At 41.9% G+C, this 25,452-nt stretch overlaps 1 protein-coding gene across 4 annotated transcripts in view; it reads right to left on the reverse strand.

The window, feature by feature from the left end:
* Positions 1–7,221: 7,221 nt before the first annotated feature.
* Positions 7,222–25,452, reverse strand: part of NUP93 (nucleoporin 93) — a 124,959-nt gene continuing 106,728 nt past the window's right edge. For 2 of the 4 annotated variants that reach the window (XM_074968533.1, XM_074968532.1), the window contains exons 11-22: positions 24,947–25,112; positions 23,957–24,050; positions 22,680–22,871; positions 22,277–22,403; positions 22,093–22,165; positions 21,666–21,710; positions 19,760–19,876; positions 18,957–19,075; positions 16,566–16,683; positions 16,082–16,165; positions 14,132–14,260; positions 7,222–7,580 (exon numbers count right to left, since the gene is read on the reverse strand). In XM_074968533.1, coding sequence (XP_074824634.1) covers positions 7,470–7,580; positions 14,132–14,260; positions 16,082–16,165; positions 16,566–16,683; positions 18,957–19,075; positions 19,760–19,876; positions 21,666–21,710; positions 22,093–22,165; positions 22,277–22,403; positions 22,680–22,871; positions 23,957–24,050; positions 24,947–25,112 — 1,375 coding nt within the window. In that variant the 3' untranslated portion in view covers positions 7,222–7,469. The remainder of the gene's footprint in view (positions 7,581–14,131; positions 14,261–16,081; positions 16,166–16,565; positions 16,684–18,956; positions 19,076–19,759; positions 19,877–21,665; positions 21,711–22,092; positions 22,166–22,276; positions 22,404–22,679; positions 22,872–23,956; positions 24,051–24,946; positions 25,113–25,452) is intronic. The other 2 variants (XM_074968535.1, XM_074968536.1) reach the window with 1 other exon arrangement.

The following is a 25,452-nucleotide window of genomic DNA, read 5'->3' on the forward strand; positions in this document are numbered from 1 at the left end:
TAACGCTGCTCCCTGTTTGTCGACAGTCAGATCTACCTACTTCAATAGCAAGGTGTCCTTTTTTTTAACCTGTCACCACTGCAGCTCTAACACAGCTAAGAGAATGAGCTGCATGCTATTGAATATTGAGGAGCCCTCCTTGGAGCTGCTAACTTAAGTTCCAACTGGAGAATCTTTATGGCTGGGGATGAGGCACGGAACCGGAAAGACCCTCAAGGTATGGTCAGACTCCAGCTTTAGTTCGCAGCGTTGACAGTTGAACAAAACCCCAAACCTCATCCTTTCACTTCTACCCTGAGAAAACGTTACAGGGGTTCACTGGAGCAAACGCTCTTCTTGGAGACAAATGAGCAGAGCTTCCTTGACGCCAATGGTGTTTTGCCAATTTACAGCAGCAGACTTGGCTCATTAATGGAAAAAATGACACCCAAAGTCACTGTCCGGAAAATAACTGTACTTTAGTTCACTCAGAGGATCTGGCAACATCAACAGTTTCAGAGAAATACTTTGGCCAGTGGAAGTTTGTACCCTTTAGATTAAGGCCCTTCATGCAAAACGGTTTCCTAGAAAGGTGATTCCACAACCTCCCTCGAAAGCCTATTCCAATATTCTCATATCCTTATTGTTAGAAAGTTTTTCCTAATATCTAACCTAAATCTCCCTCGCTCCATTTCTCCTATCACCGTCCTCTCTAACAGCCCTTCATATAGTTCAACACTTACCAGGTCCCCCCTTCAGTCTTCGTTTCTCAAGACTAAACATGCCCAGGTTTTATTTGTTTTAGATAGTCTCCTTCAGCAATGGAGAGAGCTTGGGCGCCACCCCACCCAGGACACCTGGGTTAGGATGCTGGCTTACGAAGACCATTGAAAAAGATCAGTCTAACTCAGTTGGTCGGACCAAGCCTTTTGTTGGCATTGCCCCAAACACCATGGGCCTGAAGTTTACCAGAATGGTAGCGAACTAGGGCATCATAATGGTATCTTGAACAATGGCTGGTTTACTCTTTAGGGGAGAACTGGTACTGTGCCTTTGAAAGACACCAGTTAGTATCAGAACAGAGATGGAAAAGGGTTATTCGATTCATCCAGACCATCTCTTTGCCAGCACAGGATTGTTCCCTACAGGATACGTATAGAATCACAGAAGCTAAAAAAGCACCAGGCCCAACATGTGGCTCCGATCCCCACCCTGTGATGAATAATCTCATGTTCCACCAGCTGAGACCAGACCTCACCCAGAGCACTGATGACCATATCTCGGAAGAGGAGAGGACTACATTTGAGAAGATGCTGTGCAGAGTAACTAGACCAGAAGAGTAAAAAACCCCAGCCAACCAAACAGCAAACAAACAAAACACATGGGAGAGAAAAGAGCTTCGCCAGGGACAGTATTTCTGGGCAGGTCACGCAAAAAAGCTGTGAAGGGAATTAATATTACAAACAAACAAACTGTGTCTCCTAGCTAAAGTCCCCAAAACTAGAGAGTAAATTAAACAGCTTAAGAAACCTGGGAGCAATGGTACAGAAGCAAACACATTTCATGCCAGGGCAGCTGAACACAGCTGTAACAAACAGAAACCAGGGAAAGGGGCAGAGAGAAATGCAATAAAATGTGTATTTGGAGCTTCTTAAGAAAGGATAAAACTGAAAATAGGCCAGCTGAATAAAGCAGAAAGTTCTTTTCTACATGGCAGAGTCCCAAGGGAGCAGAAATTGAAAGCTTCCCCCTTCTCTAAGAATAAACTTGTAACTATAAGATTTATTTAATCTCAGATGTTTACAGCAGAATAACAGATGGAGAGTCACTAAGGTCCTGATTCAGCAAAGCAGCTAAAGCCCAGCCCTGTGCAGCAAAGCACTTACTTACAGCAGAACAGAGATGGGTTTACTAGGTACAGAATACGGCACAGTAGACAAGTCACAGAGTCTGCTGTCCTGGGAACATAAAGACGACTTATTGTGCAGGAATTAGCACCTGCACTTGGGCATGGATGGGAGAAGAGACCGGGAGGTGCTTTTCTCTTCCCGGAGAGCTAGCGGGCCCATGAAAAGCAAAGGGAATGGAAAACAAAAGCCCTCTACTTATGTCTATGCAGTCCTCCCATCAACGATATCAATCCCTGACTGGAGGAAGGTGGGATCTGGAAACGAGGGCAAAACCACCCTTAGTCTGGACATCTGTAACTGTCCACTAGCCTCCTGTAAGGGCAGGTTTACAAAAAGAGCAACATGCTCGCGGGGTGAGGCCACCCCACTACACTCAGAGATTTAAGCTGGACTATGGACAAGATCTCCGAGGAAGAAAGACTAAAGCTGAGCTACTTTGAAACCTATAAACCTAGCATGAAACACAACAGTGTTATTTCACTGGTACTTTATTCATCAGGGTATCCCCTCTCTCCTTGCACATCTCACTTCCATTCATCATGCTACACTGAGAAATTGCCTATCCCCTGCAACCTGCTAGGACTCTGCTAGCGTTGAGAGCTAGGATGGAGCTTTCCAGGGTTAGCACCATGTTTTCTTAGCCAAGGGTCTTCATCTATGGGATCTATTTCCCTGTCAGTTCCCAAGAGACCGGGCGTGTGGGCTGTTAAAGCACAGCGCAAGGCATCCCTGTTTCAGGCCAGCTTTCGGCTAAAACATATGCTTAGGAAGAGGCCACAGAGGCAGGAGTTACAGCCACTATGACATGGAAGGAGCGGCTTAAAATGAAGTTTGCTTCAATGGGTCTGTTTTTTTGGTAATTATTTTGGGTTCAGGCTGTGAGATCATAGCCATGAAGGGCTGGAAGGGAATCTCAAAAAGTCATCAAGTCCAGCCTCCTTCACTGAGGCAAGACCAAGTAAACCTAGACCATCCCTGTTTGTCCAACTTGTTCTTAAGAACTTACAGTGATGGGGATTCCACAACCTCCCTCGGAAGCCTGTCCCAGAGCCTAACCTTATAGTTAGAGAGTTTTTCCCAATACCTAACCTGAGTCCCTCTTGCTGCAGATCAATCCCATTACTGGTCCTACCTTCAGGGGACAAGAACAATTGATCACCATCCTTTTTATAACAGCCCGTAACATATTTGAAAACTGTTATCAGGTCCTCACCTCAGTCTTTTCTCAAGACTAAACATACCCAGGGTTGGTTTGTTTTTTTAAAACCTTTTCTCACAGGTCACGTTTTCTAAAGCTTTGATCATTTTTGTTGCTCTCCTCCGGGCTCTCTCCAAATTGTTCATATTTTTCCTAAAGTGCGGCACCCAGAATTGAGCACAGTACTGCAGCTGAGGCCTCACCAGTCCCGAGCTGAGTGGGACAATTACATCCCTTGTTAATACACCCCAGAATCATATTAGCTTTTTAGCAACTGCATCACATTGTTGACTCATTTTCAATTTGTGATCCACTATAATCCCCAGATCCTTTTCAGCAGGACTACCATCTAGGCAGTTATTTCCCATTCTGCAGCTGTGCATTTGGTTTTTCCTTCCTAAAAATGCACTTGTCTTTATTGAATTTCAGACCAATTTTCCAATTTGTCACGGTCATATTGAATTATATTCCTGGCCTCTAGAGTGCTTGTAACCCCCCGCAGCTGGTGTCATCTGCAGATTTCCTCAGCATACTCTGCATTCCATTATCCATTAATGAAAATATTGAATAGTGCCAGAACGGATACCTCTGGGACCTCCAGTAAATGCATCCTCCCAGTTTGACAGCAAACCATTGATAACTACTCTTTGACTAAAGTCTTTCAGCCAGTTGTGCACCCACTTTATAGTAGGTTTCAGAGTAACAGCCGTGTTAGTCTGTATTCGCAAAAAGAAAAGGAGTACTTGTGGCACCTTAGAGACTAACCAATTTATTTGAGCATAAGCTTTCGTGAGCTACAGCTCACTTCGTCGGATGCATACTGTGGAAAGTACAGAAGATCTTTTTATACACACAAAGCATGAAAAAAGGTAAACACCCATTTTTTCATGCTTTGTGTGTATAAAAAGATCTTCTGTACTTTCCACAGTATGCATCTGACGAAGTGAGCTGTAGCTCACGAAAGCTTATGCTCAAATAAATTGGTTAGTCTCCAAGGTGCCACAAGTACTCCTTTTCTTTTTGCACTTTATAGTAATTTCATCTAGACCACATTTCCCTACTTTGCTTAGGAGACTGTCACGTGGCACTATGTCAAAATCCTCACTAAAATCAAAATATATCACATCTACCACTTCCCCCAGATCTGTTGGATGCCTCTGCAACAGCATCCTAATAGACCAGGTTTGAAAAAACAATCATCAGCTGTGCAAAGGACCAAGAGTCCTTTAATCATCCAAATTCAAGAACAAAATTACACCAATAAAATAACATGGCTTAATAGCTAACCAGAGTGGGAACAGGTAACACACAAGCCACCAAGATAAACATGCACTGGAAACTACAGTAATAAAAACAAGCAACGGGAAGTCTTCCATCCCACTGTGAAGATGCACCAATGCAAATAACCAAGGGGATGGAATTATAAACAAGCAGGCCCTTCAGGAAAAAGGCCTGCTCCTCTCAAGGTGATCTCTTCGGAGAGGGAGCAGTTCCAGTGCTGCCTCAGGACAAGGCATGATTCCTCGGGTCCTGTATTACATAGGGTGTTATAAGGTAACGACTAAGGACGTCCTGTTAGTGCACTTGCTGACGTACAGACAGGTGGAGAATTGGGGAAGGAAAGAGAGGGGACTGGACTTCACCTGAAAAAACACAAGTGAAATAATTTGGTCAATGATTATTAAACAGTTGGCTTTAGAAAAGACGCCCCACTCTCTTGTCTAGTTTACAGCCCTGATCTAGCAGATCAGACTAAGTGGTGAAGTGGGTCATATCAGGAAATGCCCAAACATACCAGAAATATTAAAGATAGGAGATTTGCATGTTGAATTAGTGATGATTTTTTTCATTATGAAACCATAATGTAGGCAGTTAGCTGGTATGTAGGATCACTCCAATACATCCTCCAGGCCTTGTCTACACTATGTGTGAAAGTCGATCTGAGCTACGCAATTTGAGTTACGCTAGTAGTGCGACCCAGGTCGACGTAGCTTAGAACTACTTACTGCGGGGTCCACACTATGCTATGTCAACAGGAGAGGGAGACTCCCCCTACTCTTCTCGTTCCGGTGGAATACAGGAGTCAACGGGAGAGCGATCCGTGGTTGATTTAGCAGGTCTTCACTAGACCCGTTAAATCTACCACCCATGTATTGATTGCCATGCATCAATCCCTGGTAAGTGTAGACAAGCCCCGAATAATGTTTAGGTATCTCAACATCCCCACCCTTAACTGTGCTGTCATCTTATGCCTCCTCCTGTCCTTTCTTGCACTTTACGCTCTTCAGGCCAGAGAACGTGTCATATTTTGTAGAGCGCCACATACATTTGTAGCGCTATACAGATGATCAATACCAGTAACAGTCATCTTTCTAACAGGTTAGTGCCACAGTCTAGAATTTCCCAGGACTAAGTCTCCCGCTGTGTGCTGTCTTGTGGTTTCTCGTCAAGCGGAGAAAAGTTGACAAAATTAGGCATAACAAAGATGTGGTAAAAGGCGGTTAGAAAAATCTGACCCAATAGTTTGCAAGTCACTCAGAACAGCAACTAGCAGTGTGTTTATATATCCCTCTACACATGTTACGAATCATACTCAGTGATGCAAAATAGGAAACCAGTTCTTCCCATCCTGGGCACCGAGATGGGAAAGCTGGTACTATTCTGTGTATTAACCTCTTGACTGCTGGTTCGTCTCTTTGGAACACATCTGCTGTGCTTCTAACCATGTATGTCCTGACATTTCCATGATCTGAAAAGCTACATAGCAGGTGCTATGGAGGACCAGGAGCAAAAAGGCTAAGAGCTGGTATCTGTCCCATTCCATTTTTAAGATGGATAGGCCGCTATATACAAGTGTATTTTAAACCGTGAGTTTTCATACAATCCAATCCCTGGGCCTTCCTGATGACACACTTCAGTCAACATTTTCAAACTTGGGTGCCTAAGTTTAGTCACCTAAAATCCACACTGCAGCACTGATTTTCAAAGGTGTTAAAGCACCCAGAACTCTTAGTGACGACAGTTGGAATTGTGGGTACTTGCTACCACGGGAACTGTACCCTGCGTCAGACACCCACGTTTGAACATTTTGGTCTTCCTCTTTCAGATCTCTAGCATTCTAACCTGTGGGTAAATTGTACACTGTGTCATGGCAACCTGAAGTCTTGACTGGCTAAAAAGTGACTGGTATTTAGTGAGACTCTTCTGTTCAAATCTTTTTCTGAAATATCATCCTTTTGAATCAGCTACAGTAGTTTCTGTTTTTCTTTGGAAACCTCACTGATTCCTGCAAAGGCGTCAGTGCAGTTAGATTGGATCTCCACCAGCGTACGTAAGCTCAGAATCTGGCCTCGTATTTTAAACCTCCTCTGAAGTGTCAGTTTATGCTACCTATCCTTAGGCTTGGAAGGGTTAGATTTTTATCAGTAAAAAAGTCAGTAAACATCCATTTCACCACACACCCTAATCCATGAAAAAAAAATATTTCCATTGATCATCTAAATTTACAAGATAGGCAAAGTAAGGAAAATGCTGTATGAGAACTTATTACAGTTTGATTTAAGGATATTTACTTTGTACATTTTGAAGGGATGTTGACATTTGTGTTAGAAAGCTTTTGATTTTTTAAAATCGCATTGTCTAATAGTCATTAAATAATTATTGTCTGACCTCCCTGTAATTTTCTGCAACTGTGAAAAATTTAAAATAGATAGAAATTGAAAAGTGTGCTTAAAACTCAATGTCCTGCAACTGTGAACATTTATATTGATAAAAATTAAAAATACGAAAAATAAACAGTGATATTATTCATCAAAACTTTAAAAAAATAAAAGTCTAATTCTGCCAACTCTACCTATTCTATGTAAAGCTGAACTGCAGCATATAAAGGTATATAGTTATTCACAAGAGAACAATGTATGCTATGTACAGCAGCTCTTATGTAAGACAAAGAACATATACATATTTTCAACTTATAAATTACCTTCATTTTTCAAAGAAGCCCAAAAAGGTGAAGATTTCCAAGCTGTGCAGTTATTAAATGCTCAAATCAGAGAAAAGTGCATTGCCATTAAAACCTTCCTCTGTCACTTCCTGATTGTACTCTACAGTAGTTTACTGACCTCTCCAAAAATAACAGCTACCCCATCTCTCTCCGTATGGCAGCCCATTTACTTAAAGCATGTTTTTCTATAAAGCAATGGTTAAAAAACGAATAAAAAAATACAAATCGGTGAAAATAAAAAGATGTCAAAAACAAATATAAACCAAAGAAATTTATTTTCATTGACAAAAATACAGGATACAAAATGATACTGGGCCCATCTGCTTAAAGAGCTAATGACAGGAAGGAGATGCTACAGTTCTAACTGAAAGCATCTGTGCTAATTCATAAGGACCTCCATCTGCACCAGTCTTGCATTCGTGTCTCCTGACGTTCTGTAAGGGATCATTCCAGCAAACGTTATCAGTGCACGAGCTTGGGATCGGAGTTGCTAAGAAATAAAAAAATTAAGTACTGGTTACTTTAAATTAGGTCCATCGAAATACCATTCAACTCTGAACAGTGGTTCATTTAAAGACTCATTTATTAAACACTCCCAAATCAAACAGGCACAGATAATCTTTCTTTCACACTGTTACTCTTCTGACAATGCTTCTCCACGTTTAGCAAGGAAATCCAATTATTTTCATTTGTGACTGTCAAAAGTATGTTCAGTCACCCATTCATTTAAAAATCCCATTGATGTAAAGTTTCTCCAGAAAAGGCTTTTTCAGCAACAGAGTATTACCCTGCTGCAAGAACAATCTCACTGATTTCCATCACTGTATCAAAATTTTTCTCTACTTTAAAAGAAGACTACGAAATGCAAAAAAAAAAAAAAAAAAAAATCACATCAATGCAATGTGACAATTGACACTTTAAAGCACTAATGAAAGGAAATACAAACTTATTGATCCTGGAAGTCAGCCACACTACACATACATTTAGGTCTTCATTCTCTGTTACACTAAGGCCCTTACCAACACTGGCAGAGTGGGTTATACTCCTTGTAAGGTGCCTTTGCTCTGCCACAGCAGTGAACGTAACTGAGAATCAGGCCTATAAAGGTATTAAATTAAAGTTAACACCCTCTACTGTAACAGAAAATACGATACGTGCACGAAGGTGGCCAAGGTGCAGCTGCAGCATCCAAAACTATTTTTCTTAAATTTCCTGAATTAAAAAAATTAAATGCGTAAAAACCAACTCTGGGATCTTGAGAATGTTTCAGGTTACATGGTTAGGTTAGCCATAGTCTGTGCATAATAAATCTGAGGCTGAAAACTGAGGCTTTTTGTCAGCCTGCAGTAAGGTTTTCCTCCTAAACATGAAGTATCCTTAAATTGTTATACTGAAAAGTCTGTGTTTAGAGACATAATGAGACTCAAGATCATTCTTCAGTCTGCTGGATGAATTGGGAAGTTGAAGCAACCATGATTGTTGTGGGCATATCAATGGTTAATCAAGTGCAGGATGAATCAGGGTACAGGGATTTACAAACCGCAGAGTTATTGAACCCTATTGTATAACTGGAGTCAGTAACAACAGCACCCCGGCACCCTGTCTGGGCAAGACCCTCCCTTTTCAGTACAATATTACACCGGTTATTTGGCCAATGGAAACAGAACCTGGCTGGATGTAATTTAATAAGGGCATCCACATTTGGCTAATGCATAAATCCAGTGTCTCACATGTAAGGAAAATTGGATTAATAATATTATAGGAAAATACTAAACAATTTTCATTTAATACGGAGATCAAACGTCATTTTATTCCACTTGTGATATATAAACAACATGTGTATAAACCCCTGGGAAGGGAGGATCACAGGGACTTCAGCTCTGTTTTCTAAAGGTAGGGCACTACACAAAACCAGACGGCACAGCTGCAATACATCAGCACATTTTGATCCGGGGCTGCAATCCTGTTGGTCATCCCTCCCAAGGTAAGCAAGGTTGGGCTGAGTAAGGATTTCGATGAGAGGCCTCCAAGAACACCAACGTGCGGCAAACGGTGCTGCTGGTGATTCAACAGGGGGCACTCTTCCCGCCGAGTCAGGGCTGAACCACTGCAGCAGCAATTCATTGCTGGAGGTGACCTCTCAAGGGAGATGCAAAGCCGAGGTTCTGACGATCTGCAGTCGCTCAGATCCCATTGCAATTTATGAGACAGTAGGTTATTTAATACATTTCAGAGAGTTTAAGGCCAGAAGGGACCATCAGATCATCTAGCCTGACCTCTGTATATTAGAGGCAATTAAATTTCACCCAGTTAGTCTTGTGTTGAGCCCAGTAACCTGGGTTTCACTGGGGGTATGTCTACACTGAAACGTAAGCCCGTGCTTGAGCCCAGGCTCAAGCCTAATTCCCCTTGTGTCTACACTGCAATTGTGCCTACCCAGGGCTCGGACCCAGGGTCCAAAGACTCTGGAGGGTCCAAGCCGGGACCCAGGGTCTGAGCCCTACTGCTTTGCAGCATAGATGCAGCCCCACTTGACTCAGGTACCAGGAATGAGCCGGAAATATCCCACAATTCCATGGGACAACTTCCTTAGCCGCTCTGTCCCAACAATCTGCAATCCATTCTGCTGAAAATGGAAGCCATGATAACAGCTCAGGTCAGTGGTAACCCATTCTGTTCTGATCACCAATTTGCAAGCACACTATCAGAGAGCTTCCTGGGTTTGCAATGGAGAAAGAACCCATCAAGCCTTTTGCAAAGTGAGCTGCTTCCTGGTAACGTGCAGGGCGGGCAGTAACTTTTCCCCACAGTGCAGCACGGTCCTAGGGCTAGACCAACGATACTTTGGAGGGCAGGGGGGAGCACTAGAGACTGTGGGACAGAGTTACTTCGACTCGGGTTTGTGCACTGCACTGTGGACACCAGAGCCCTAGGTTCGAGCACAAGTTAGAAAATTCTTAACACAGGGTTAAAATACAGTGTAGATGCTCAAGCCCAGGGTTCCCTCACGTGGGTCAGCTGACTCGAGTCCCACTAACCTTGGGTTTACATTGCGGTGTAGACATAACCCTAAGGCATTTCAGTCCTCAGGCAGAGAACAGAAGGGAGAAGGTTGCTACCAATGCCTGAGGCCTCTGCAACGGCAGGAAAATTATTAAGTGAGATAGGGGATATTAATCTCTGTAACCTAGCCAAATCCCAAATCAGATGACAACTTTCTGTACACAGACTCTGAATCACCCCTGCATTTTCTCCCACCGTCAACATTTTTCTTTTACAATCTCCCTAAGCTGTTGGGCACAGTTGCTGGGCAGCCACATTTTGCCCCACAGGTGGGCTGCATATTAGCAGTGGGCAAAGTGATCATCGAGTAGAATGGAATCGGTTACGTTTGTAAAAGTGCGGGGTGATTCTTTGAGATGAAAGCGCTGTACAGAAAGGCAAGAGATTATTCCTATGATGAATACTAACTCTGAGGAGCAGGGAATAAATGCTGAGCAAACCTCTTTAAAGTCAGTGCATTTACTGTTCCCCTTATCTTTTCATTGGCGATGATATGGGAGTCAACATATTTTTAAAAAGCCATTCTGAACCCCAGCAGTAACTCATCAGGAAGGGGTGGAGGTTTTCGGAGAAGGTTAAAAGAAGCCGAGAGATGTAGGTGTTCCATTGGTTGTAATTCCTTAGGGAACATTCAGGAAGAAATCAACGAAACAAAACAACGCAACTTTCACTTGTGCCTTGAAAAAACAAACAAACTGCAAATAAAAAAATGCACTGTGGCTTTTTCACTTCCTCTGCCAGGAGCATGCCCTTCAGCTGTCCCAAAGAGTTAATAGCAAATCACTGGGCGAATGTATTACATGGCAGTGACGTGTTAATTAGGGTTTAGCTGCCGCTGCCATTAAAAACATGCTTTCCCAGATCGTAATGTGGCTTGCTGTAATCTGTTTCGGACTGAAACTTGGCAAACAGACCAGGTCTGGCTGGATAGGATTTTGTTTCTTAATCCACGATGCCAATTAATTTCATCATTAAATAAATTCCTAAAAATTGCTCTACTTAAAAACCTGGCTATTTAAAAAATATTTTAAAAGGTAGCTTGGCTTTCAACTGGCATTAGGAAAGCTAGAGATGAGATGAGGCTTATTATTTTAATGGAAGCAGGAAGACTGAAAAAGCCAAAAAGCGCACGCGTACCACCACTGGTGGTATTCTTACACATCCCCATTGCTGTGTACTCTATATGGACCTATACAACTCCCCCTGATTTCACTGGAATATGGCTCAAGATGGTCACCCCAGTGGCCCTATTTGGCAACAGTGGGCACATTTAAGTGGCGATTAAGAGAATTAGGTTCTTCTAACTCAGAGTCCCATTCTCCCCTGAGTAGGAATAACCTACATGGGGACTGGAAACTGCAAGAAGTGCTACTTGTGACATTTCCTATTAGTTCTCCCGACGAGAGGGGGGTCCCCTACCACTGAAGAAGCTAAAGGGCTCCAGGAGGCAGTTGCAGGTCTCTAGAGATCTGATGAAGGTAACGGATCTCTCTGTGAATAACCTTTGACTCTACACTGCTGCCCAGCCTCTCCTCATCTTGCCGAGTCCCCTGGACAATGCTGACAAGAGCCAGGCTGCCAGGAGCTTTCCCTAGAATCTCTCCCCAGGAGGGGCGGGTTTGTATTTTCCAAATCTGCAGAGGGGGAAGTGCTCTACAGGAACTTGTGTTGGCTTCCCCTGCTGATTTGGGTGGGCGAGATTTTGCTGGAGCAAGGCCCCTTCCTTCTCTCATCCACTCCCCCCACCAAAAAATAAGCACCCCAACAACAGTGAAACTGGAATGCCACAGAGCCATCCCACCCCGGTGGGGTTTCTGCATGGTACGGCGAAAGGGAAGCACGCTAGAGAGCCATTAACTACCTCTCCTTCCATGCCCCAGGGGTGAGATCTGTGGGTCTGAGCCCTTCTTTGCAGAAGGAAGGGGAGGATGGTGGCCATAGTTGTGGTTTTTTTACATCCCCCAGCAAATGTAACTAATTCCACAGGAGGGAGATGTCTTCATTCTTGTGGAGCTATGATCAGCACCACTGTCCTCTTCTCCCACAAGTGACTCCACTGAACAGGGCACAGCAGCCATACCGCCCACTGCAACGTCTAACAGTAAGCTCCTGTTGCACAGAAGTGGGATGGTACTGAAACCGAAATCCAGTTGTGCCTCTGATCACCACCAAATAGCTACGATGCCATAACTAGGCTAGAAAGCCAGGTAACAAGCTTTCATGCCTGAAATATAAAAGTTAAAAGGATTTTTAAACAAGGAAAATAATCAGCAGCTGTCCACAACTGCAATAGCACAGGAATGCACAGGCTGCTCACTGAACACCTTCACAGCAAAGAAGCTGACATTATAATGGCTCCGGAAAACATACATTTCGTTTTATGCAAAGTCCTGCTAGCTAGCAGCTAATTCTGTCAATGATCAGCTTTATAATCCCTGAAGAACCATGCACCTTGCAATGGGACTTGCTGGAGTTATACCTCAGTGGAGATGGCAGAAAACAGAACCTACACAATATGGCACAACAAAACACACAGTAGAAGGAAAGGGCTTAACTTAAAAGCAAGGGACTTTGGAGCTAAGGCTGCCGCTCCTCCACCCTTACGCCAGTTCTGGGATAATATTACAGGTATTATCTTGCATTATTCTGATATTGCTTCTCATAAGAGTAAGTTCAAAGTGACGTGACAGCCCAACTGCTAAAAGTCCTTCTTTGCTTCTGCCACTCTAGGCTACAATTGTTATTGCAAGATTGGGTTTTGTAGTTAAAATAACCTAGACAAGTATGGACTGTACATCAAAGCAAAAAGGTACTTTATCACCTTGATTTTTAAAAAATGTAAACTTTACTCTCTTTTAAATGTATCTATTGTGGAAAAGGTTCTCTCTAACACTGAAATGTGCAAGTCAAGCGATAGTATTTGCCTCGTATGTGATAAACACAGGAAATAAAGCTGACTACGACCTGAGTTGTTATTAACTCGAAAGGGGGAATTGATTTTTTTCCCCCTAACCAGTTAAATTAAAGGCCAAGTTCCTGTACTCCTTACTCAGGCCTATCCATGGGAGGTTTACCTGCGTAAAGACTTGAGGTCTGGTCCCAGTCGTAACCAGTAATACTGAAAACTCTCTAGTTCGGTTTAAAGTCTGTCCCTGCAGTGACACATACTGGAGGTTTATTTCGCTGCCCTTGAGTAATTTCTACATGTTCCTAATGTCCTTCCATGTTTCCTTGGTGTGGAAGTTTTGGGATCGTGGGGTCCCTTAAATCCCTCCCCCTCACCCCACCCCACTCAGGTTAAAATGGAAACAAGATCTAGAAATCTGTTTTGCAACATCAGGGACAAAGCATTAACCTAAATGACAGGAGGAGAGTGAGTCAGGTTCTTAACAGTGAACGGTGTAACAGTCAAATCCACTGCATCAATCATTGGATTCAGTGCATTAGTTATGGGACAATAGCTAATAAAGATCCCATCAATGGGCAAATTTATCACACTTTTCTTGATAAGAGCGGGTACGGGATGTAACTACATTTTAAAAATTAGGGTGGTGCGATTTACAATGACATTCTTTCCCAACATTAAAGGGTTGAGCCCCCATACATCTTTGTCCTTACCCTTTTTTTTAAGCCTGCATCCTCACTACAAAGTGGGCAGGCTCAAGCCTCAGTCAACGCAGTGCTTGGGTTCTAACGCACATCCCTAGCCAGGTCAGGTAGCCGAGGCTTAAAGTGCCTCCAAACCCGGGTCAGAGATTTGTGTGTGTGGATCACAGGCTAAAGCCCGGCTAAGAGCCTGGGTTATCTGGAATGTAGACATACCCTAAGCAAGCTGTCTTGTAAGTGAAGAACAAGTCAGTCTAAGATAGTGACCATCTGAGGTTCATTGTTACATGCATTTGAGACCCAAAATCTTGAAACAAAAGAAGAAAGCATTCAGAAAACATCACTGACCGACGATAAGGACTATAACCTTACCGAATCTCTATCCTCCATTACACGCTGGGGTCTTGCAGGAGTGGCAGGGCTTGTGCCTTTCATCCTCTTGTATTGCATGAACAAAATATTCATGGTCGCAAGAAGGACCTCAGATAAATTGTGTCTGATCTATGCAAAGAAAAAAACACAAGGGAATGAAGAGCGGGTCAATATGGACTCATTACTGTTAGTACAAGAGGTCAGAAAGCCGAGCACTATCTGTTGTTTATACAGAAGGATGTGTTGAGAAATGCCACCTCATAATTAACTTGATTTGAAGATGACTGGGTCATAACGAATAGAGGATTGTGACTTCAGGTGGGGAATGAGCAGCAGGAGAATATGAACTCTGAAGAAACAAAATACGCTGATTTATGGCAAATATCCAAAGAAATAAAACCGGAGGGAAGAAAAAAGTTGATGACATCAGCTGAACTGCTGCTAAACAGGACAGATTTCCAAGGTTTCCATGAAGACACTATAGACTTGATTTACCAATCTAGGACATGAAGAGTGAAACTGAAAACAGTACCTTTTCCATTCTTAGTACTGTATGATTCATTGCTCCAAACAGAGTCAAGAGATGACAGCAATGCTGTCACATCAGCATGGGCACAGTCCCTGAGCATTAGGCTGTCATTCATTTGGTCAGTCTCCTATTCCTGTATTCATTTCCAAGCTGACAATACCAAGCAAGACATTTTCTTAAAATGTTGTTGTGAGATCAACTGAACTGGACTTGAAAGGCCAACAAAGGCAACCACTATTCAGTATTCGGAACCGGGTATTACACTGAAGAGATTGCTTTCAAATGGCTCCAGACACTCTTCTCTTTTAAATTCTGATCTAACCCTTATGTCAAAAGGCTGTGGTTCTTCATTAGAAACTGGTAGGCAGAGAGGATGCTTTACAGATGGGCCATGCTATGGAATGTTAGAAAATTCCCCCTGCTGCTACCATCAATTATGCTGCAGCAGTGAGGGGTTTTTTTTCCCCTAAAATTCTGTGGCGTTAGCTATGGGCATGGTGGTCATTTGGATACTAGTTTTTGTGCTAAGATGATAGAAAGCACAGTAAAGGCTGCTCAGGATGCTTCATCCTACCACTAACCATCATGATAGAATAAATGGTAGGAAAATCCTTCTTTTACCACCTCAGCTAGTACTTTGAAGATGGGTGAATTTACAAGCAAAAAGAGTCAAGACCCACAATATTAAACTCTTCAGCTGGATTTGCACCTGTTAGAATCTAAAGCAGTTTGATTACAGGGAAGTGACTTTAGGGCAACAGTCTACCGCATGTATGAGTCAGGAAGGAATCAATAAATTCTAAGGCTTGACGGGAAATGTCATTCATTCATTCACAAGCCTTTCATCTACAAATTCACGTAGCAGCCAAAAACGATTATGCTATTAAAAATTCTCTTTAATATATTTTAAGATTACATCTAACATTTGATAGAATGTTCAAAAGTAAGTGCTAGGGAGGCTTTGCCCCTGGCATGTCAATTTCAATGGACAATCTCCCAGGGTAATTGCTGCAGCCTGCAAACCAGTAATAATTTCCTTTAGTTTGGAAGGAAAGAAACCCACATTCCCTCACACGCTGAGTGGCTGTTGAAAGCATCGAGGGCCCAATTCAATACAAATGTTGAAACTTTTCAAATAAATTTTCTAGAACTCACAAAACACGGTGTGGAAGATTCCAAACAGATCCTGTTCCACAAAATGGATACGAAGTTCTGAGATTTCTAGTGCCTGATCTTAATGCTGCACGAAGGAGCCCAAGTGGTGTAATGGAAAACTTTGCGATCAAAGACTAGAATATGGAATTAATCTGGGCCTGATCAATAATATTTCCAGTTACAAACTATAAAACGGCAAAACTACAGGGCTCTTCCACATAAATAGCATAAGTAGCAAAAGGTTGAGGGCACAAGGCGTTGCTTACTTCATCGCTGAAATTTCTGAAGGCAGCCACCCTCTCTTCCACACAGTCTTGGCTCAGGGGCACGAGCTTTAGATGTTCAATAATCTGCAAAAAGGAGAGCAGGAATAAGAGTAGATTTTAAACGTAATTTCTCTCTACCATATGCTAAGTAACAGGTTTGTAATTTTGAAATGTTTGCAAAGAACCCCATTACGTAACTGAATTGTACCCGATAATGCTATTAGACAGCATTTTACCGCTTCCCCATTCATTGACGTAGCATGGACATTTTGGTCTGGGGCTACAAACTGTCTCAAGAAAAAAATCTTCCTGATCAGATTACAGGAAAGAAATACACTTTTTAAACTCATGTATCATCACTGCACCTTTTAACTCATTCAGTGTAAGATCCCATGACACCTTTTTATTGTTTTAAGTCGTGTTACATGAAATGCTTTGGGTTTGCAAGGGCATCGGTAAGTCTTGTACTTCAAATGGAACTTACATCAAAGGCCCTGTCAAGGTGGCCGGCATGATATTCATCAAAAAATGTGATCAAGTCTAACAGAAGGTAGAATGTGGAGTCAATGGATTTCTTTGTACTTATCCCTTGAGCTTTATATCTGAAAGAAAAAAAAAAGTGTTTATAATTTTACTGTGCAAAACAGCATCCACTTATAGACATGAGTCCCTAACTTGCAATTCCTTGGAAGATCAGGCTTGAAGCAAAAAGACAGAGGCATCTAACAACAAAAAGGCAGCTTTCATTTCTCTTAACCGTAACAGAGTTTCTGGCGGCTTTCTCTTTGGCTCACTTTAATTATTCCTCCCACTCCTAATTCTTACTCACAAATAAAATGTTTATTTACATTTACATTGCTAATGTTTCCATATGCAAGTGACAACTGGCTATGGAAACTGGAATGCTATTTATCTGATGGGCAGGTGTGGTCTAAGCATCTCTAAAATACTGCTTATACAGCATAGTTACCTGTGAAACTTGCTGCCTTGGGATATTCAGGCAAATACCTTAGTAAGACTTAAGAAAGGGTTAGACACTTAGGAATATTATTTCTAGCTATACTACTTAGAACAGAAATACAAAAGCTACCAATCCTCATTCTTTAGAGTCTGAGCAGATTGCCAACAGGGTCTGTTTCTCTTCCCCACTCCAGTACTACAGTGCAGTCGGTCCAGTGCATTATATAGACTTTTAACCATCTGTCCTCTGATGCATCTTGTATTAGCCACTGCGGGGACAGAATACCAAACTAGATGGACATTTGGTCTACTGCGTATATGGCATGTCCTCTGTTTCTGCGAAATGGTGCAAGAAGGTGATCACTGGCTCAAGTGCTGCTTGTGTCACTAAAACATTGTCCACAATACATAAGCTGAAGAAAAGCCCTAGACAATAATTAAATGGGAAAAAGAAACCCATGGCCTAGTCAAGTGTCCTGAACATTAGGAAGCACAAGGTGGGGAGAAAAAGCAGAAGTGGCTGACCTAGCCATTGATGGTGTGGCTGTAAAGCAGTACTATAGAACAGTCATGTTTAGAAGTCCCCCTCATGGAGACTGAAACAAGCTATTAAAGTGCTACTGTAGATTCTGTTACATCATAAATTCTAACCATCGGCTTCATTCTTCTTGATGGCTGCTGAATATCATATTAAGTCAATATAGTACTAATTTTCACTCTTGTTTTAACCCTCACTATCAGGAGATAGGATAAATTGAAACAGTGACCTGAAAATATCACTTTTCAGTAAAGAAAGTCAAAGATAGGCTAAAACTCAACACATCATTTTAAAAGACAGAAATGCTTGGAGATTTGCTTGGTTTATTTTATTTATTTTTTGCACAGCAGAAGGTACTATGGTAAGAATTAAGAAGTTTTCTAAAAGCACGGGGATTTTCCTCTATTGAAACACAGGAATTCCCATACTTCATCAGAAGCATGATGTATAGTATCCTGTCTCTGACAACAGCCCCTATCAGATGTTTCAAAGGAAGATGTAAAAATGGGACTATTTGCAACAACGTGCCAATGAGAGCAGTTTACTCCTAACCCCAGAAAGTTGGTGGCGCAGGAAGGCTGAAGACCCTTATAAACGTTTATCCCAGTTAGTGTACTGTAACAGCAAATGACAATCTTACTGTTCATATAAACATCTTCCTTTTTGGATTCCTATAACGCGCTTTATCTCAATAACATTTTGTGGCAGGACTGGTTCACTTCATCTTCTGTAAAACAGCCTTATCCATTTTGAGTTTAAATCTGTTGCCTTTTTAATCCAATGCTATCTTCTTAAAACAGCAATGAAACAAACCTGGTTCTTGGAAAACCAAGTTTTCAGGATGCTAACCTCCAACACTTCCATCTGGTCTCCAATTCTCTCAGAACAGCCCCAGTCATTAAAGCTTATTCTTAATTCAAACTTTAAGTTAGTGGGTTGCACTACTAACTAACAACTACTACTCACTAATCTGCCTAGGGAAATTTCATTAAAAATTCTCTTTCTAAAACGTACAACTAATTATACTTACTGCTGTTTAGATTATCTCTCTCTCCCCACCACCCTCCTTCTTTCCAGTGATATTGCAAGTCTCCTTTTCTAATCTGACCAAGGGTAATATATCTTGCTTCTGTCACATTCATCTGACCAGGAACACGAGATTACATTTTCTATTTGTGTAATATACAGTAATTAAAAGCAGGGCAGGGCAAGTTCTGCCCCTTCTCCATTGAAATCATCAATAAGGATACTGCTCAAGCCAGCATGAGCAAGGTTAAGAAAATCTCCAGTGTATTGACTGTCAGAGGTGTAGAAACCTGAACTGGAATGGTCAGGTACACTCTAGTCACTTTGCAGACATCCAACTCCCCGTCTTACCTCTCTGCAATGGAATGTGCCATATTCTTCAGCCTCTCTTTGTTAGACTGGGGAGTGCTGATCTGTGGAACCACGGGACTGAGTAATTTATTAATCAGTTCTAATACCTTATCTGGATTCTGTTAAATAAAAAGACGTGAAAGAAAAAGCAATGTTACAGAACCTGGCTCTCGCACCTTGTGAAGAAAATGTAAAAAGTCCTGATCCTGTGGGTGCTGAGTGTCTCCCCATTGAAATCAGAGATTGGGCACTCCATTATTACCGGTTAGATAGCCATCTGTTATACCAGAAAATTGGAAAAGCACGTGGCATTCCATTCCCTATTAAACAGCTGGCTACCGCACCATTCTCTTTGACTTCAGATAGATTTCAATAGCAAAATAAGTGTACCTACTGCAATAAAGGCCCTATTGTTTTAGCCTTGTTTCCAAGTGCTATTTCAATTAAATATGAAAAAAACACACTGGGTAAATTGCTTTGTTGGCTAGAACAATCTTGCTCATGGAAACAATTATTCGAAAAGTGAATTGTACATCGATCAGGAACCTAGACTGCTTAAGGACTATATAGCTAAATCCCAGTATGGGTTGGATGCTAAGATCCAAGTCCTCTTTGCTTTACTTTCGAGTCACCTCAGTAAAGCCAATGGAAGAGCTTGAGCAATGAGATGAGCAAGATTTGGGCTTAATATTGTCAAGACAGTTCACATTCTGAGATTAAAATAACCTTCAAATCAATGTTGATGTGTTTTAAAATAAGATGAAATAGGTAGATATGGATGGCAGCTATGAGAACACATTTACCTTCGCAAGGTCGTAAAGTTTTGCAGCTTCTTCAAATAATCCTTTATTTTCTGCCGCTGAAGCAACTTTGTTAATAATAGGTTTTGTGTCACCAGTAAACTTGTCTATCACTCCTGGCTGATGAGACAAGACAAAAGGGGAGGAAGAGGGGGAAAAAGCATTTGAAATCAGACAGACAGTTTTTAAATTCCTGGAATATTCTGTCAAGGCAATGAATAGTATACATGTCAGGTTGTGGTCAGAATGGACTGTACATTTCCATGGGAACAAATAAGAAGGCCACATTAAAAATAGAAAGAGCTCTTGTAAGAGAAGAGTTCTCCAACTGGGGAGTGAGCACGGAAATATCAGCTGTTTCTAATTTATTCAAAATGACCCACATAATAGGTCAAATTCTAAATTATTTTAATTTGCTGAAGACATCACCAGGGAGAACAGTGAAACACAAAAGGCTTGGGCATATAACACTTCAGAGGCTTTGGAAAGGTTGTATATATGGTTTGACAGGTTGCAAAAATGTTATGCTGACAAATGAAAGGCAAGAGTTATTAGCACAAAGAAAAAGTACAAAATAAAAGGGAGAGAAAAAAAATGTCCAGAGGTTTCTGAGAAAGACATAGGAGCAGTATAAAAATGGGATCACATAAATTCCTGGAAAGATTCACTACTTTAAAAATGGTTCTGAATTCTGGTCTCACCGTCTTCATAAACAAACAGTTATACTTGAAAGGAATCAAGTAAAAGCACGAAAACAGGAATAATCATTAAAGATAACCTGAAACCTCTCTCTCTAAATATACCACACACAGAAATATAAAAAGGAAAAACACAGGGAAAGATCATTGCATAAAAGAAAATAGGGCAACCTATGCTTGATGCTTTTAGCCTAAAAACCGATAAAAGCCGACAGGGGAGAAATGTCCAAAGAAAAATTCTGTCAGAAATCAAAAGTACTTTTTGACACTGGTAAGTGTAAAACATCAGGCAAGATTATTGAGATCTGAACATGTTAGGGAATTAGGTTTATGCTCCAAACTAAGGAGCACAAAGAAAAATGGGGCTTCATTGAACAGAAACTTTTTATTCATTTTCCAGAACTGTATACAGTTTAAAAAACAAAGCTCAAATTTTCTCCTACCCTAGGTGTGTGCATACATTTTAGTTGTTTCGGGGTTTTTTGCAGCAGTAGCAAGATTCATCACTCAGTTAAGACGACTGATTCTTTGATCAGATATTCATCTTCATTTGTATGGAGAGACAGGATCACTTACTTGTGCTATGCCTTTGGTATGTTAGCCCTCATTTCCTTAGTCATAAGGATTTGTAAGGGGTTGCAACACATTTCTCCTTTGAAGCGAATGAGTATATATATATATATTCCACATTAACAACAGAAGAAAAAAAATTTTCGCAGGCTATTTATGGGTGCAGCTACTGGTTTATTATATAAGCCTTCTTTAACCCAAAACCTAAATCCAACGCCAAAATCTTGGCTGTTGATTACAGAACAGATGAAATCCTGGCCTCACTGAAGTCAGTTGAGAATTTTGCCACGAAATTCAATAGAGCCAGGATTTCACACTATGCCTTGTGTCTCTTTAGATATATACTTTAACTATATCCTCTTTTCATTCTAGACCCCTTGTAATTTGCCTTCCTCCTTGCCAACCATCACCCCTTTACAATTACGCAGCTCACAATGACTTTGTGCTTGCAGCAATAGTCTGCATGCAACCATGGTATTACCTTAGCTGTGAAAAAATGCAGGAAAGCCAGAAATTTGACTCGAGAATAACTGGAAAATCATCTTGTGTGCATGCACACACATCCATCCACGCCCAGAGAACGAGATATATATCATATCATATATCATATCATATATATACACAAAATGCTCTCAACTCACCTTCCTACTGCCATCATTCTCCAGCTTCCCCAGAATCATATCAAACTACAGGCACACAAAAAAATAAGAAAGAAAGGAAATTAACTGCATACCTACTGCAACACACTTGGTAGCAGCCTAAAGTTGCAGTCCTGAGTATACCACAAACAGAGCACTCAGTGAAGCCAAGATTTTTATTTAAAATAAATACATAAAAATGCAAACACCTCTGGTGCTGTATTAAACTAACACCAAACATATGGTCATACGGCCTTTCTGAGAAATAGATCAGTTCTCTCTTGATCCATGCAATGGGAGAGAAACAGACCAGGAGAGAAATTAGATGTCTCAGGCCAATTTGGCTTAAGTAGTGCACAAGGCCTTGAATTGGCCTTCTATAAAGGGGTGAATTGCACTTTAAGTGAAGAAAACGGTGACCCAAACATACCTCTCTACTTTCGATTACTAGCTCACTAACACAACGCAAGAACATGTTCTCTCCTTGGCTATCCTTCTCGTTCCTGCAAAATACAAACAAAACAAAAGAAACAAAATGTGTGTTTCACAGACAGTCTATGGTTATTGCTAACATAATATAACTGTGCCACTGAATTTTAGACCCAGGCTCCTACCTGAGAAAGTAAAAATACTGCAGAGCTTCCCTTGGGTCCGTTGACTCAAATTTACGGGTGTAGAGCATCAAAAGGCGAACGAAATTAAGGCGCCTCATGCCGGGAGGGTCGCCAGCTTCATGACTTACTGTGACATTGGAAATAACATGGACCAAAACAAGATTTCTTAGCATCAGACATTTTGGCACCATCCTACATTAACCCAAAGATCAAAGCAGTGTTTCATCCAAGACACTCACTCACTCTGTGAATATCTAAACAGACCCACATGGTTAACCCTTAGGGAACGCTGGCATGTTTCACTGTTGGTTCAAATGATGGGTTAGGATGGATATGTCCACCTGCAGTCTCTCCAGGGTTAAAGGCCAGGGCCGAATGGTAGTGGGAAGCATGCAGGACTTACACAGCTGTGCGCTCTGCCCAGAAGATTTCAGGAGCAGCTTTAACTCAAAGAGGACCAAAGCAATGTGAACAGCATGACAACGCAAGCGCTCCATCCGGAAGAGAAAAGCAATTGCAGCTTCAAACTGTGCTGTCAAGAACAATACTTGGAAGTAGAGAAGAGGCTGCTGATTCACTGCAAAATGCGATTCGCCTGAGGAAAGAAACATACCCATGTAAGTGAAGATGATTTTGCAACTGGGATCTGTGACAGTAGGTGCTTTCTGTCACCGTATATCACCATCGCTTACTCACTCCACGTGGAAATAAACACACAAGACAAAACAGAATATCTAATCACGCATCTCTGGCTTATCTATAATTGCCCTATTGCATGTACATCATGAAAGGTTGCAGCAGCAGAAGGGAACACAGTTACTCATCATGAAAGGAGTCCCTCTTCTCCCTCCTGACAAAGATGCCTCAATTCAGCCAGATTCTCCACTGTCCTGAACCTCGTGTCCACATTTACCCCTGTGCAAAGCAAGTGCAAAACACCACCAAATCAGAATTCTCCACCCACTCGCAGCACTGGTACCTGTTTACACTCTCTCTGCACTCACTGTACGAGCGTATAAACGATAAAAGTACAGGGCAGTGGAGAATCAAGCCCGGTATTTTTTCAGCAGTCAGAATGACCAGATGATTTTTGAATACAGGCATCCGGGGGAGGAACTGGACACTCTCACCTCACCGCTCGCCCACTCCCCAAACATTCCAAAGTGGAAATGACCACGATTTATATGGCCAAGCTCCTGCCATATTCACTCGTTTGAGTCTTCAGTGAGTGACTTGGTAGGGTCATCTACAGACAGGAACTCAGGGGTTCAAGTGTTCAGACAAATGTTGGAAAGAAAGACATTCCTGCGACCGAGAGAGACTCCATTTTCTTCCCTTGATTCCAACAACGGGCAGCTCTACTAGAAGAGTTTAGCAGACCCAGGAAGAGAGAAAACGATCTGCAATTTGGAACAGACACAACACATGGGACTCCTGCTCTGGACAGCGTATGGGTGTTACTTACCTGGACTGATGACAAGGCATATGATCCATTCAGCAGTTCTTATGAAATCTGCTAGTCCTCTCCGGGACTCGCTGTATTTGAGGGTTCTCAGAGACTCAGAAGTAAGCAACTGGGGAGCTGAAGTGGATTTTAGAGTTTACATAAGAAGTAGAAAGTACTTTAAGCAGAGAGGTTGAACCCCAGCCGAAGAGTCAGTCCCACAAAAGCTCCCTTACCATAGTCTTCAAGTAGTTGTTTCTGGAACTGCGATAACGTTAACCTGTCCTGGGGGGAGCTGGTACCATCATCCTCAAAACACACCTGGTTCAGCTAAACACAAAAAAGGGGAAACACGGACCTTTAGGTAACTGTCTCCTGCATGATGGAGGCAACTGAAAAGTGCTCTTCCAGGAGCTGGCCAATGGACTAGCAGCCACTTGCAGTCAGACACTGGACCTACGTTAAATCAACTGCTGGAGCACGAAGAGACGAGAAAGAAGAATAACAGAATTCTATTTCGACACACCTAACGATTTCTTCACAGTTGTGCATGCAATCAAATGAAATCCATGGGGCACAAGCCACCAATAATAATGACAACATTTTGCATTTACAAGGCAAACTCGCTATTCTAATTCCTTGGCTTCCATGTAGGAGGAGGAAATACCCTAATGACCAATATTTACCCATATTCCCTCCGTGGAACCCCCAACACTGTAGAGAGTTATTCACATTTTCTTCTTCTCTCAACTCCCAGGCCAACATTTCAGCCAAGATCCATCCAGGAAGGATGAACTGTAAAGGACTCTCTTTGCAACAAGTTAGTTATGCTCCTTAATCAGCTGAAGGGAATTGCTGTTGAGTGAGGAGAGCCACTCTCTTCCTGCAGAGGATAAGTAAGCTGCCTTCACACTAATGTCAGCTCTGGTGCCATGGGAAATGACAGACTGGAGTTGGGACAGGTTTCTGTCACCATTTTGCCACCACAACTGCCGTAAACCATGTCATTTTAATGCAGCAGAAAGACTTAAGATTGGAATGTACTGGGAGGCAGAATAACTGTGTGTAATGCTGGAGGAAGAACCATCCTTCCTCACCTTCCAATAGCTATAAGTACACGGAGGTCAGATCCTCATCTAATGAACCTCAGTGAAGATCGCTGAAGTCAATGGACCAATGCTGAGAGGATGTGGCCTATTGAATCCTAGTATTGAAATCACACTTACCTTTAGCCAAAGATAATCTTCTGTTTTGTCAGCAACTTCACTCTGGTTATCAGCGATGTCACACCGGCCTATGATACAATAAACAGCTCTTTTGTAAGGGTCTGTATTGTTCCTCAGGGCTCGTCTGTAATGGAGGCGAAGCTTGTTTTCAGTGGTAGGGGACAATCTAAAAAATAAAACCAAATGATTATACAAGAAGTCTTGGAACACCTACAAATTCCAACCTTCTCCCTGTTAGAACACTTTGAAACAGATAAACACGTGCAGGGTACAGGTTCACAGGGACGAGTGAAACGCAAGTAAATATCTGTTTGGGAAACACACATTGCAAGAAGAAAAGGAGGACTTGTGGCATCTTAGAGACTAACCAATTTATTTGAGCATAAGCTTTCGTGAGCTACAGCTCACTTCATCCGATGAAGTGAGCTGTAGCTCACGAAAGCTTATGCTCAAATAAATTGGTTAGTCTCTAAGATGCCACAAGTCCTCCTTTTCTTTTTGCGAAT

Source organism: Natator depressus, chromosome 12 (assembly GCF_965152275.1).
Source record: "Natator depressus isolate rNatDep1 chromosome 12, rNatDep2.hap1, whole genome shotgun sequence".
Classification (NCBI taxonomy): Eukaryota; Metazoa; Chordata; order Testudines; family Cheloniidae; genus Natator; species Natator depressus.